The 15,176-nt window shown below is 43.1% G+C and overlaps 1 protein-coding gene across 2 annotated transcripts in view; it reads right to left on the bottom strand.

The window, feature by feature from the left end:
- Positions 1 to 15,176, bottom strand: part of HMGA2 (high mobility group AT-hook 2) — a 140,687-nt gene that overhangs the window by 107,031 nt on the left and 18,480 nt on the right. For both annotated transcript variants that reach the window (XM_083574759.1, XM_083574760.1), the window contains exon 3: positions 14,884 to 14,934. In XM_083574759.1, coding sequence (XP_083430885.1) covers positions 14,884 to 14,934 — 51 coding nt within the window. The remainder of the gene's footprint in view (positions 1 to 14,883; positions 14,935 to 15,176) is intronic.

Raw genomic sequence — 15,176 nt, 5'->3', positions numbered from 1 at the left:
CTTGGTTTTCAAACTTAATCCTTTCCGGGAGTCCATTCGACTCCCAGAACGGTTCGAAAACCAATGCGTGGCTTCCGATTAGCTGCAGGAGCTTCCTGCACTCAATCGGAAGCCATAAAAGCAGCGCTGGACGTTCGGCTTCCAAAAAACGTTCGCAAACCGGAACACTCACTTCCCGGTTTGTGGCGTTCGGGAGCCAAAACATTTGAGTACCAAGGTGTATGATATTTCTATACATACAGAAGCAGAGATATAGTACTGAAGTCCCCCACTTAACCTGTCCTTTTAACTGCTACAGTATGGAACACTAAGATTCATCTAATAAATAAATAGGGCCCCATCCTCTGACCTGACCAGGATGCTTGGGGGGGGGGGTGTTCTTCAATCCCTCAGCAATGAAGAGGCAGTGCTCAATGGACTCTCAAAGGGAGCCTTCTTAATTTTGGATACGCATATTACGCTATGGGAGCTTTGGCACACGTTATAGGTGTCATAGCAGAGCCCTTGTGAATCTAGCGCAGACTGAACTCAAAACTGAATTATAAGGAGAAATCATTTTAACTTATGGTCACGAAAACTAGTTAAACTGTCATGTGCACACACTCACTTCTAAAAAGCGTTCCAGGTGTTGTGATGGTGGGTCCAGCGGTCTCAGAAGTTGAGGTCTTTCTTCCACTAGGAACCCACACAGCTAGCTATGCAACATTCTCAAATGAAATTTCTTTCATTTTCATTCTATGTATACGTATATATAGCCAATGAAAACAATCTCAAGGACATCAAAAGCGCACACACGCAAAAGGCCCTCATTGAAATAACATAAAAGATCTAATATAAATCCATAAAAGCCAGGAAATTCAAAGATAAAGGAAGACTTTCATAGCTGGGAATTTCCCCCCAAAATATATTAGACTCCAGCATAAATTCACTTCCCCTTCACATGGATGTCATCAAGGCATTCCAGACACAAAAGAATACTGTACATCCACTCTCAATGGAACACCCTTGAGTTAATGGATTTAAACCAGAGGCAAATGCAGTAGGATGCAATTACCAATTTTTCTAGCTGGCTATGAAATCATGTTTAAAATAATTCTACAACAGCCGCTTTCATACTTTGCATCTCATTTCCCTTTGGTAGGATTTCCTTGTGTGAGGACATTTTCAGATGACCAATTGCCAATGACCGTGATACCACACAACAATATCACTCGCCAAATTAAAATTTCACTGGAGAATCAAGAAGAATGTAACACTCTGAACGTGAGCGCATGTATGCCTACTTTATAAACAATCAGATGTAATCACAATGCCCTCATAAGAACAGCTTTACTGAGCCAGACAGTGGATCATCTAGCCGAGTAATTTTTCCTTGCAACAGTAGCCAGATCCAGATGTTTCAGGAAGTTACAACCTCCTGGGTATTATACAGAATAGTCTAGTGCTATCATTCACCCCCAATCACTGGAGGTTTGAGCTTTTAGGCACTCTCTAGGATTTTACCTCCTCTGATATAATGGAAATGAAAACTGCATGCCCACTATAGGACAAATTATATAGGGAGAAGTGGGGCAGAAAATGTGTAAAGGTAAAGGTAAAGGGACCCCTGACCATTAGGTCCAGTCGTGACTGACTCTGGGGTTGCGGTGCTCATCTCGCTTTATTGGCCGAGGGAGCCGGCGTACAGCTTCCGGGTCATGTGGCCAGCATGACTAAGCCGCTTCTGGAGAACCAGAGCAGCGCATGGAAATGCTGTTTACCTTCCCGCTGGAGTGGTACCTATTTATCTACTTGCACTTTGACGTGCTTTCGAACTGCTAGGTTGGCAGGAGCTGGGACTGAGCAACGGGAGCTCACCCCGTCACGGGGATTCAAACCGCCGACCTTCTGATCGGCAAGTCCTGTGGGTTTAACCCACAGCGCCACCCGCGTCCCTTAGAAAATATGTGTAGTGTTTAAAAAAATGAAGAGGCTTGTCCACAACTTTCCATCAAATGTTCTATTAAGATTAGGTATTGGTATTAAAGGCATGCACTTGGTTCCTTATTAGATGCATTCTGTACAGCTCCTCCCTGTCTATAAAAAGAAGGGAGGAATGCTATTACTGTAAAGCTTGGCTGGCAACTTAGGGCTGCCACTTTGAGAATGTGGGGGGGGGGGTAGCAAATACTCAGCACCTGCTCTCTCCCTATCATCATCCCTCAGTAGGTAAACTGATAAAACTGGGTTTGTGGTCTGTAATGATATATCATGTCCTCTGCTATTCTGCTTCCAAGCAATCAAGTTTGCATAAGGAATTTGCAGGACAGTGTTATGACACTGATGTAATTACTCCATTAATAGGCCATAAATCAGAGATGGAAAAGATGGTGGTTCCCTGTTGTGGTTGAACTACAATTCCCATCCATCCCTGACCATTGGTCACATTTCTGAAAATAAGGGAAGTAAGTAAAGGTAAAGGGACCCCTGACCATTAGGTCCAGTCGTGGCTCACTCTGGGGTTGCGGCACTCATCTCGCTTTATTGGCCGAGGGAGCCAGCGTACAGCTTCCGGGTCATGTGGCCAGCATGACTAAGCCGCTTCTGGTGAACCAGAGCAGCACACGGAAACGCCGTTGACCTTCCCGCTGGAGCGGTACCTATTTATCTACTTGCACTTTGACGTGCTTTCGAACTGCCAGGTTGGCAGGAGCAGGGACCGAACAACGGGAGCTCACCCTGTCGTGGGGATTTGAACCGCTGACTTTTTGATCGGCAAGTCCTAGGCTCTGTGGTTTAACCCACAGCACCACCCGCGTCCCTAGGGAAGTAAGTAGGTAGATGCATAAACATGATAGCTGACTAATCTTGCATTCCGAAACCCATGCTTATAGTTTACCTATTTTATAAAATATTTGATACAACACTATTTCATTAAAAAAAATCAAAGCAGTTTACAACAATAGTACGTAAAACCATACAATAAAAACCATATACAAAAGCTAAAATCAAATGCCAGTTAAGTACTGTGGAAAGATGTATTCTCAATTGCTTGCATATCCCTGGCGGAATAGAAGAGCTCTTGGCAGGCATTTAGAAGGTGAAACAAAAGGCACCTGTTGAATTTCTGTTGGCAGAGCACTCCGTTGTATGACACTATTTCTTGTTGTTGTCAAATGAGCCTCGCCAACACTGGGAGGGACCAATGATGCTCCTCCGGACTGAGCTGGGATATAAGGGTTCAGGTGATCCCTGAGATACCGTGGACCTAAGTTGTTCAGGGCTTTGTAAATTAATACAAATGCAAACTAATAACTTTGAAAATTTTTGCTTGCTACTGAAAATCATTTGCATAAGGAATATTTTTTTAAAAAAATATTATTATTACTCGCAGAACTCAACTGGCCAGCATTGGTACTCTCTATTCTTAAACAATGCTCTGGAGCTTGGAAGTGGAATTCCCACTCCTATACTCAGACTAAGAAATCAGATCACAGTCGCTTTGGAACATTTCTTCCCAGACTTTTGCAAATGTACAGGAAGATCATTTGATTGCCTCCTATGCAGACCAGCCAATGACTTCAATATGAACTCCGAATGAAGCTTGACCAGAATCAGGCCCATTCATTGCAGGAAGAGCTCTGTTGCACCCAATTATTGAATAAATGCTTTAAACATTTAGGAATGCATGCTCCCCACAGCTGCTTCTTCTATTCAGGATTTTTAAAGCTTATGAGCTGATGGCAAGCTTTTATTTTCTTTTTCTATTTGTAAAAGAAGAAGAAGAAGAAGAAGAAAAGTTCCCTTAACAGACAAATGTAAAAACAGGCCCCCAGGACAGATTTTGTCATCACCGACATGTCACAATACAGTATGAATGAGTTCTAAGCAAGGGCAAAGGAAACCTCAAAGATATGTTAGCACAAAGCAACGTTGTTAAGATCATAAAAGGAAAAATTCCATGTGTTTGTATTAGGACATGAAAAGGGTCCCCAGTTCATCTTGATGAGGCTAATTGATGCGACAGTCAAACTAGATTAAGATAACATATTGGATCAAGTCACCCTTTTTACGGCACACTGGAACTACAGGTTCCAGTCTGCCTTTCAAATGTGTGTAAGCTACTTAAACATAACAGATGCAAACTCCAGGCTGTCTCGCTGATCATTTTAGCACAGGTTGCCTCTTATTTCTCAGGGCCCAAAAGCAGCTGCAATAGCAGAGATCTGTGACTGGGTCTCCCATCTCTTTGGCAAAGAGCTGCCATAAGGGCTTGGGCTGGATCCCTGAATTATGATTTACCAGGATCAAGACGAAATAAGTAACACTGCTACTGCATATATGAATACTTTATAATTATCAGATGCAATCACAACACCAGTAGGGCTGGGCAATATATCAATATACCATCCAAAACCGGTTTGAAGTCCATATTTGATATCGGTTTTATAATTCTCAACCTGGCAATATATCATGAAGCATGGCGTGTGTGTGTGTGTGTGTGTCAGTACTCTCTATGCAAAAATCACAATGTGGGGAAAACTGTGAAGCCACTCAACGCTTCTCTCGAGTCCTGCAGTGCCTATTAATTCTGCTAGCTCAGCTCAGTCCTTGCCTCATGCCATAGACAGCAAATCACAAGAGCAGGAGAAAGCATGAAGCCAGTCAATGCCTCCATCCCTATTTCAAACATTGTGATATATTGGTATATTATGATGTTTAGCTGGTGATATAGCACAATGTTAAAAAAAACAGGTATTGCCCAGCCCTAAATATCAGCGGATCAGGACCATGGTGCTGTGCGAGGTAACCCATTCCCTCACTGCCATTTCCCCAAAGAAACTGCTCACCCACCAGCTGCTATTGACCCAGATACAGAAAAGTTACATGATTTAGAGCAGACAGAGGTTGACTGAATCAAAGGGTGGGATGGAGTGTGCAGGGAGGCATAGGCTCTGGATGGGTTGCTGTAAAGGAAGGCTGCTTTCTCTTCATAGTTCTGTGATAGACAGCATACTTTGCATCTGTTGTTTAGTCGTTTAGTCGTGTCCGACTCTTCGTGACCCCATGGACCAGAGCACGCCAGGCACTCCTATCTTTGCATCCAGAAGGTCCCAGATTCAGCCCCCAAGTATCTTGAGTTAGTTTGGTAAAGACTCTTGCCTACAATCCAACAGTTGTTGCCAGTCAAAGTCGTTATAAGGCATATTCCTACATTCCTTCCCTTGCCGCCATGGTTCAGCGGTTGGGAATGGTCAAGTAAGCCAGTCAGGCAATGGAAAGGTCTTTGTTCTCTCTGGCTCTTTTTGTATTTCCTCTGCCATATTGCAAAGTGGCTGGCCACTAATAAGAGTGTGGAAAGAGAATGAGGTGGCAGTCCATTGATTTAAGAGTCCTACACCACCATTCAGAGGATCACTGAGACCAGGCCAAACCATCATAGTGATTCCTGCCTTTTATAGTATCGTTCCAGATGAGAGCTGAGAGGGACACCTTTCTGATTCTAGCTGTCACTACTACATGGAACAGTTAGAATAGAAAACACATCTCAGGGATACTGTCTTCCATGACATAAGACAGATAGACAAGACAGTTGCTACACTTCTTGCACTGTCAAAGAAGGCCCCATATGTCTGACAAGAGCCTACAGTGGTACCTGAGGTTAAGTATTTAATTCGTTCTGGAGGTCCGTTCTTAACCTAAAACTGTTCTTAACCTGAAGCACCACTTTAGCTAATGGGGCCTCCCGCTGCCACCGCGCCGCCGGAGCATGATTTCTGTTCTCATCCTGAAGCAAAGTACTATTTCTGGGTTAGTGGAGTCTGTAACCTGAAGCGTATGTAACCTGAAGCGTATGTAACCCGAGGTACCACTGTACTGCTAAATCTGGAGGAGGAAAACCAACCACCAGCCAAGAACAGGCCAAAACATTCCTGGGAACTTGATCGTGAAAACCTGCAAAAAAAGATCCAAACACGTGGGAATTTCTTAACACACCGCCCTAAGCTGTTTTATATGTTATGTATTAACTAATTATTAGACCCTATGTACCAGGGTGGCCTACAAATAAAATATCATTAAATCATCATAGCTAGCTTGTAAAAAAAAGGTGGGGGTATAAATATAATTTCCATGAAGGACATATGGCCTGTATACTATTAAATTCAGCAGCCGTGTTTTGTTAGATTACCAAAGAAATAAGCTGATAAAGTAGTATTTATTGCAGATATGCAACAACTGTTCAATCTCGGCCATACAGTGAACCTGCTCCATGAACATAGCAAATTCTTTTGTTAGCAACACTGGAAATTTCCAGATGGAAAACAATGGACCATACATACGGTTATGTTCGTAACCCCAGTGACTCCCTTTCACATCCAAGAGCATGAACAATGGTACTTCTACTGCTAATTTAAATGTATTCAAAAACTGTATCTCTACTATCAAAAAACTTATTATTGTTTGTGTAAGGTATCAAGAGCAGACTACAGAGATATTAGCAAAGAGTGTCATTTCTGATCCTTGCAGTCGTTACTTTGCTTTTTCAAAATCTGAGGCCAGCAACAAATAAATGAAAGGGAATACAGTGTAAGAAATATGAATAAAAACAGGTAGAGTTACCTAGGTCATACATAAAGTACTTTACTGCTGGTTTTTAAAAACCTCCATGTACCGTAAAATTAGAAACCATCTCCTGGGAAATATGTTTTTCAGTTGCTATTGCTTAATAAGAGATGCCTGCTTTCATATACAGCATATCCAGTGCTACAAGGAAAAAGAAGCGGGAGTTTCATATTAGGTTTTCGTTTGGAGGAGGAAAATACACACAGTGCACATGCCTTTTATATGGGACCCTCGGAACTCTATATAATGTGACACCATTAAAAGAGATATGCATATGCTTGCATGCTTCGCAACTAAACTCAGATTCCCCACGGGAGTAAGCGCAAGGGACTTGGAATCGCTCCCAAAGTATCGCATATAAAAATGGAATCATTATACACTTGTCAAAAGGTATATTTAGCCCGAAAGATAGTAAACGGCTTGCCTGACACCTCACTGAACTAGAAACAGAACCCAGGAATCCTGACTCATAATCCACTTTCCTAAACATAGACCACTCACATTTGGAAACTCTAGAAAGTGTCACAAATGCTGAGCCTACCTCACGAGAGGTATGTTCTCCACCAAGAACTAGATACGTCCATCACAGCAGAAACCAGGCACTTGTTTTCAATAAATGGCACTTTATGGTACAATCATCAGCATGCTTACTCAAAAGTATGTCTCTCTGCATTCATTGGGACTTATTCACTAGTAAGCGTGCTTGGGGGTGCAGTCTTAAAAGGCCTAACTAGCACGGTGTATGTCTTTCTGCTCATAATAGATCATAATCGGTTCACCCTTGTGAAAGGTTAATGCATGCATACAAACTTCTCATGATTACTGTACACTTGAAGGCAGGTAGCTGAAAAGTGTGAATTCACCATTCAGAAGCATTGTTTGAGGTGATATGAATGTTATAGAAGTGGTATTAAATCTGTGACATGGGCTACTCATGCATGTAAGTTATCAGTGGATGTTGACATCAAACAATTAATTACTGTCCTTGGTAATTACTGAAAGTGAGAACTGGCCACCAGTTCTGCTCCTAGTCGGGGGGTTTTAAATGGCTTCTGTTTTAAAATATAGCATTCTTGTCCCACAGAAAAATACCCAAACACCCAGGACAACTTTATTTTCTACCAGTGTGGCAATGACTTTTATACTTAACAAATGGAACTGAGGGGTCTTTTTTGATATGGAGATTTGCTATTATGATTGCTAGCAAAAATGTACACTGCAGCACAGGTATGGTGGTTGAGACAGAAGCTTGTTCTCCCACTGACAAGATTTAGTGCAAACTTTGGGCCTAGCTCCCAACCAAAAGACGTTGACAGAGGCTCTGACTTGTAAATAAGGAAGATCTTCGTTCAGGCAAGTAATGGTGTAGGCTCAGCAGCACACACAGTGTTCAAGAGCCATGATTCAGGAGTTCAGGAGCAAGGTAAGTTCAGAACTGGACAGAAGCAAGGAAGGTGTCCCAACAAGTTTCCTCACCCCTCCTGCCAAGCTTTTAAAGATGAGGTGCGGCGTGCTCACTCACAAGACTCTTTTGCCAAGCAGGAATGTTGAGCTTACAAGCACACACTCTACCAGGGTCTGCTTCCATCTGCAAAGGCAGCACCTGATTCTAGGAAACAAGGCTGCACCCTCCTGCTCAGTTACTCCCACCTCCTATTCAGCCGTCCCCATCAATTATCAGAGCCCTCCCCAGCCTCCACTGAGGCTCTCTGGTCCGCAGGAGGGTCATAGGGGAGAGCCAGTATACATGCTTCTCCTTTCAAAGTGGTTGAAGTCATAGCAGAAAGGAGATACCCCCCTCCTCTTTCCTACAGTTCACCCCGGCTCCCCAATTTTTTCTCTACCTCCTCTGTGTGGGCCTGACAATCAAAGCCTGATCAGGAGAACACTTCAGGATTCATGACAATTGCTTATCCCTTTTTGTTTACAAAAGTCTATCAAATGCCACGTTCTCTGATGGTGCTGTATAATCATACAGTTGAATGGTCTAGCTTCCATGCTTCAACCATAGCAGCAGAAAGAAGAAAAAACACTACACAGTTGCATGACAGACGTGTAACATGTCATTCAGATACTATTTTCATTAAAACATAGCTCATATCACTGACGGGGCCATCACCCAGTGCTCTGAAAATTAAGGAATACTGGAAAAATGAGCCTGCTACAAATGTTACATTTATTGGGGAAATGTCTTAGTAGCACACTGTGGCATAAAAATACAGTTCATGGATGGAGAAAATATGTCAGAAAGTTCACAGGTCCCTTCAATCTCTGCCTATCCCCCCTCCTTTTTTGGTATGAATGTTACAAACCTCAGTAAGCATCTCTTCATATATGAGCTCCCTTGCAAATGGATATATTTTGATTAGAAGCTGCCTCTGTGCTCATTCCTTGTGGGAAGTTAAAACAGTCACAGCAAGGAACATGGCCTTTTCACCGATAGCCCTGAGTTAAAAGAACAACATTCTAGAAGGTGACGAGTGTTTGGATTTTAGAAAGAGACATAAAACCTACTTGTTTTCCAAGGCCTTGGGCTGAGAACTGATCTAACCACCTAATTATGAGCATGTTAGCACTTTTTTGTGTTCCTGCTTATTTTAAAAGTGCTGTCTTTTTAAATTGAAATTATTATTTAATACAGACATATTTTATCCTCCTCTACCTGGAGTACATGGAGAGATGCAATTAAAATGTATTAATGTCCACATTAAAAAAAAAGTGTTCCATTATGGCTGCAAAATTAAGCAAATTGAGCTGAAAACACAGCCTGAAGTCAATGAAATTTACAGGTTAATTGCTTCAATCCACAGTTCTTTGTAAAGAGCCGTGGGGCAAAGAGCTTCCTATGTTCACTACTTTAAAAGACTGTACACAGCTTCTAAAGAGATGTTCATCTTTGACTGCAGGCAGAGAGAAGGAATGTCAAAGCCTGCTGCACTGACGGCTAGTCGTCATGCATGAATCCACTTCTGCAAGGATCACAGCATTAACAAATCCTGAGAGATGGGAATCCCATTTTTACCCAGTACCATACATATTGACTCACACAACTCATCTTCGGTATGGCAACCTGTGAACAGAAGCCTACTTCAGGCCACAGATCGCTCTGGAGAATCAGAGCCATTGGCTACGATCCGGCACACAGCTACGAATGCTTAAGTCCCACTAAAATCACTGGGCTCAAATCAAGTATCTGTGGAGCCGTATTCCTGTCAGGATATGACAGCCGCCCACTATCTGTAATTTACGAAAACAACTGAATACATTTTTGTTTCAACTAGCTTTCTCAACCAGGTGCAAAGGTCATTCCGTGTTGTTTGTAAACCTACACCTGGTTGTTCTTGTACTTATTTTAGCTGGTTTAAGGATAGATCTGTAAATCACTTTGGAACCTATACGTGGAAGGCAATTTACAAATGTATTAATCATCTATGGAGATTGCCTGGATTGTGACCAATATGTCAGGCTTTGGGCAACAAATAATTGTTTGTATATTTGAAACTAAGATACCGATTCCAGATTTTGGTTTGTATTTGGGTCTCCCTGATCAAAGAATGCATGACACTGTGCTCTATGCTTATTCCAGTAGTCTTACTTTCACAGAATGCTTTTCAGGAGCAATATTATTTTATTGAAAAGATAAAATAATTTACTACACGCTTCAGAATGCACTTTATGCCGTTGTTATTATGATGGCTACTAGTACTATTCCAAGGTATCATATTGGTCCAATAAATTTAGTTACCATTTCAAAAAAAACGAGAATCACCAGATGTAAAGTATATAAGTTGGAACTGGCAGGAAGACTTGGCTACCACAAGTTCTGCAGAGCTCCGTTAGCTAATATATCTCTGCATGTACACATTGAAGGAAACAGGAGAAATAATACTTTACAGTTTGATGAACAACATATGACACAGAATCCTAGACTCACAAAAAGAAAGGCTTGCAGACTTATACAAAAAAGCAAAAAAAACTCGACCACATGTAATTTTGCACCTTCTACCCCACCTCAAATATCATAAAAAAACAAAAATCTCAGTGACCCCCTATTATAAATAATAGAGTGGTTTAGAAGGAATGCTAACTGCAAATGCACCGGATTAAATACGAAAATAACTCCAGTGCAATTTAAAGGTTTAAAGGAAATGTGTATGACAAACAGAGGTGGAGTGTAAAGTGAGGTGGGTTGTTAAAATGCAAAGGGCCATATGGCTTTGGGTAACATCCTCCTCCGTTTGTTTGTTTTTTACATCTCTTTATACATGGCCCTCGACACAGAGTTCTGCATGTGTGGTCCATTATATATCTGGAGACCCTTTCATAAAGCATTAACTTCAATGGAGGGAGCTATGCACACCTTTCGCAGGTATGGGTGTGTATCCCTTTAGATGCGTCAGATCTCCCACATCCACAAATAATTACTAGATAAGGGTGATTTAAAAAAATAAAATAAGCAACACTAATTTATCATCTTCCGATAAAAATATATGACCATGAGTTTTAAAACTCATTGATAGATTCAATAATATAACTTAGAGATGGTTGACTCCTGACCAGGGAACCTGAGCCAGCCGCTAAGCAAATTTTTCATCCTGCCCTATCCCCCAAAAAACATTTTGGCATAAATTGTAAAAAGAAAAGATGGGCAGAAACATGTAAAGCACTCCTCCCAGTCTTGCACCTTGATAGTGAGGCAGTTGCCCCCTCCGCTGCTCATGAGATCATCTGATGAACAGGGAAGGGATATTTGCATCCCCACCAGCAAATGGCAGAGGAGGCAACAGGTATCCCATGGGGCTGTGGGGCTTGGGTAAAGAGTGTTGGGTGGCAACACTCACTTTTGGACGCACTTGTCCCTGGCGAGAAGACCCTGTGGGCTTAGGAAAATTGAACTGTGCCAATCAATCCTTGCTTCCACCATCCAGCAGGATGCAATAAGCTTTTCCTCCAACAGTGAACTTCTTCACGCAAAAATAAATAAATAAAGTGTGGCCCTTTAACAGCTATTTGCAATTTACTCTTTCTGTGGAAACTAGAGATAGAGACTATAAAAAGCATACAGTACGCTTACTCTTCATTTCTTAAAAGATGACATTCATCTAAAGCTACAGAACATGATTAAAGAATCTCTTAAAAGCAGGTCCAATATCAAAGGTTTGTGCCCCCCCCCAAATATTATTTTTTTAAATGAGCAACTTCTGGGGCCCACACTGCCTTGCCACTGAATGAATTGCCTCTACAATTTCCATCACAATGTGAAAATTCTTCAATTATGTTTCCATGTGCAAAAAAGGTGGGGGAGGGGGAGTTGGTTTTGGACCAGCTAAAGGCTAAATGACATCCTTACTTTTGTGAAGCTGCCTTGTAGTGATTGACCATTGACCAATCTACTTCAGTATCATCTACACAGACAGGCAGCAGCTCTTCAGAATTTCAGGCGGGGTCTCTCACAGCCCAATCCAGAGATACCACTCTCCTCTACTCCAAGCAGTTGCATGATGTAAACTTAGCCTTTGAACCTAATGTGTGCCCCTGCACAGGAAACAGAGCTGGCCACTGTCTGCTCTTCAACATCACAACTGGCATCCTACGGCAGTTTTTTGTCCACATTACCCAGCTCATCCCATTCTCTTCACACTGTGGTGGAGGGAGATCAGAGGCCTACTGAGATTGCCCAGGCTCCCGAGCCTAGGAGTGACTTGACTTATATCCTCACCGCCTGGAGAGCAACAATGACTAGTGAAGTGTTGGAGGGAGCAGGAAGATGAAGGGAATGTTTGAAGGTGACCCGGAAACTACAACTAATCCAGAATGTGGCAGCTAGACTGGTGACTGGAAGTGGCCGCCAAGACCATTTAACACCTGTCTTGAAAGACCTACATTGACTCCTAGTACGTTTCCGAGCACAATTCAAAGTGTTGGTGCTAACCTTTAAAGCCCTAAACGGCCTCGGTCCAGTACACCTGAAGGAGCATCTCCACTCCCATTGTTTAGCCCGGACACTGAGGTCCAGCTCCAAGGGCCTTCTGGCGGTTCCCTCCCTGCGAGGTGACAGGGAACCAGGCAGAGGGCCTTCTCCGTAGTGGCGCCTGCCCTGTGGAACACCCTCCTATCAGATGTCAGGGAAATAAACAACTATGTGACTTTTAGAAGACATCTGAAGGCAGCCTTGTTTAGATAAGTTTTTAAAGTTTGATGTTTTATCGTGTTTTTAATATTCTGTTGGGAGCTGCCCAAAGTGGCTGGGGAAAGCCAGCCAGATGGGAAGGGTATAAATAAATTATTATTATTTGGTAGAGAAATCGGGCCTGTGTTGGCACCAGAAAGAGCAGCAGCCTGAGCAAAGGAAAGAAGAGAGCAGCGTATGGTCTTGTTCTCTGCATGTGTGACAGTGAATGTGCACCCTGCATGCTTCATGTGTTTGTTCTGTGCATGCCACATCACTGCTGCTTTAAGAGGTGCAAGGGGGTATTCTCCTGCTCCTCCTCTTCCATCCAGGTGGCGGCCCTGGAAGGCATAAGCCTTACCTCAGATGCTGAGCTGGTCTAGCAAAGTGACTTGCATGTGCAAATCTGCTTCCCTCAGGCAGTGGTGGACTTGGGCTCTCAAATTTCAGTGACACCCTCGGTGACACTAAATTCGCTCCCCCTCCCTGCCTCTCGCTACATTCTATAGCATTGTTTTGGCTCCCCCAGCAATCGCACTGGTTGTGCTACCCTGAAACTGCCTCTGCCTTAGGCCCACCTTTTCCATCTCTGAAGTGAACCAGAAAGGAGAAATAATATAAATCACTGAGGGAGTGGGTATAGGTTTCCTGCGATTGGAGCAGGGTGTTTTCCAGAAACTATGGGACATTCATGAAAGAGACAAAGGAGTTTTGTTTATTAACCTGCTTTTTGTATACACTGCGTTTGAATGTTATCCTCTTTCCTAATCACGTTTGGACTCCAGATAAACCCCACTCTTTAACCTTTGTAACTGAATTACTCAACAAACTACCTCAGTGTTCTGTTTCCCCTCCACCTCTCACTTTCAAAAAAATAAAAAAGGGAAGAGCTGAGGTTCATTCATGCTGATAAGACACAGATATCCCCTCCCAGCAAACAGTAGTAAAATGTGTCTTTGAGCAAACTCCCAGAGTCTAAAGGTAGGAAGCGGCGATAACTCCTCACCTGCCTTCAACTCTCAGCAAGGGTGCTGCAGGTTTTCATGAGTCCCATTCAAGAGGCCTCTAGTGAGCCCCTCTGCCCCCCTATAAATGCACATCAGGGTGGGAACCTGTGGCCCTCCAGATTTTTGTTGGACTGCAAGTACCATCTTCATTGACCAATGGCCATGCTGGTTGAGGACAACAGGAGCTGGAGTCCAGCAACCTCTGGAAGCCTCAACTTCCCCAGTCCAGAATCTGCTCCTCACCAGAAGAAGAAGAAGAGTTTGGATTTGATATCCCGCTTTATCACTACCTGAAGGAGTCTCAAAGCGGCTAACAATCTCCTTTCCCCTCCTCCCCCACAACAAACACTCTGTGAGGTGAGTGGGGCTGAGAGACTTCAGAGAAGTGTGACTAGCCCCAGCAGCTGCATGTGGAGGAGCGGAGACACGAACCCGGTTTCCCAGATTACGAGTCTACCACTTTTAACCACTACACCACACTGGCTCCAGTGCTGCTATGGGTCGCTGCTCCTCTCCTTCACTGCAGAACTTGCACAGGTCCCGTCCCTTTCCATGACTCACTGCCATTGCCATGGTGTGGAGGGGAGTGGGTTCCGGCCAGGAGGCTCCAAGGACATGGAAGAGCAGTGATGGTGGCAGTGGGGAGAAGGAGTAGTACAGATACCTTGTCAGACACAGACTTTTTGCCCCTAGCCATTACAAGGGGTGGGGATATATATAGACCATACAAGGATAATGAGCATATATAGCCTGTCTCACGCCGGGGGTGGGGGGAGGTCACTCATCAAGGCAATTATAGGGAGCATGTGCGGCCGCCTTCTGTGCCCCCTCTCTCTCCCTCCACTTCTGATGTGCTAACTCCAACCATCTCAGGCCTGGCATTAGTAATCTGTGCCCTCCACCCATTCACGGGCCCTGGAACATGCCTGCCAATGCCAACCTCTGAGGATGGGGTCTGGTTCACTGGATTGAGGCAAACTGACCGCAGCCGTTCGTTAAACTAAAACGAAATATCTGCCTTCTTCCTTTCTTTTTAAGGTTACCTTGCTGAATTCTTAAAAGAGGAAAATTTAATTTTATAAAAACTAAAAATGCAATACTTACCCATTTCCTGGGTCGGCCTCTTGGTCGTTTTTCTCCAGTAGCTTCTGCTTTCTGTAAAAAAAAAACACACACAAGATAAGTGCTGTAGTTCAAAAGTATTTGTAATTACGTTATATGATATTGTTAGGCAATTCTGGTAGGTTGGTTTTTTTAAAATATATAGTCAGTGCATACTTCCCACAACAGCATTCATTTTATTTATCTATTGATTAGATGAGAGGCACAAAGAAAAATCACTTTGTTATCTCTCTCTCCTATAGAGAAATGCTGCTCCCATCCTTTCGTAAAACAGA

This window comes from Podarcis filfolensis (genome assembly GCF_964270895.1).
Source record: "Podarcis filfolensis genome assembly, chromosome: 10".
NCBI lineage: Eukaryota > Metazoa > Chordata > Lepidosauria > Squamata > Lacertidae > Podarcis > Podarcis filfolensis.
The sequence above is the reverse complement of the archived record's forward strand: the minus strand, read 5'-3'. Positions and strand labels throughout refer to the sequence as shown.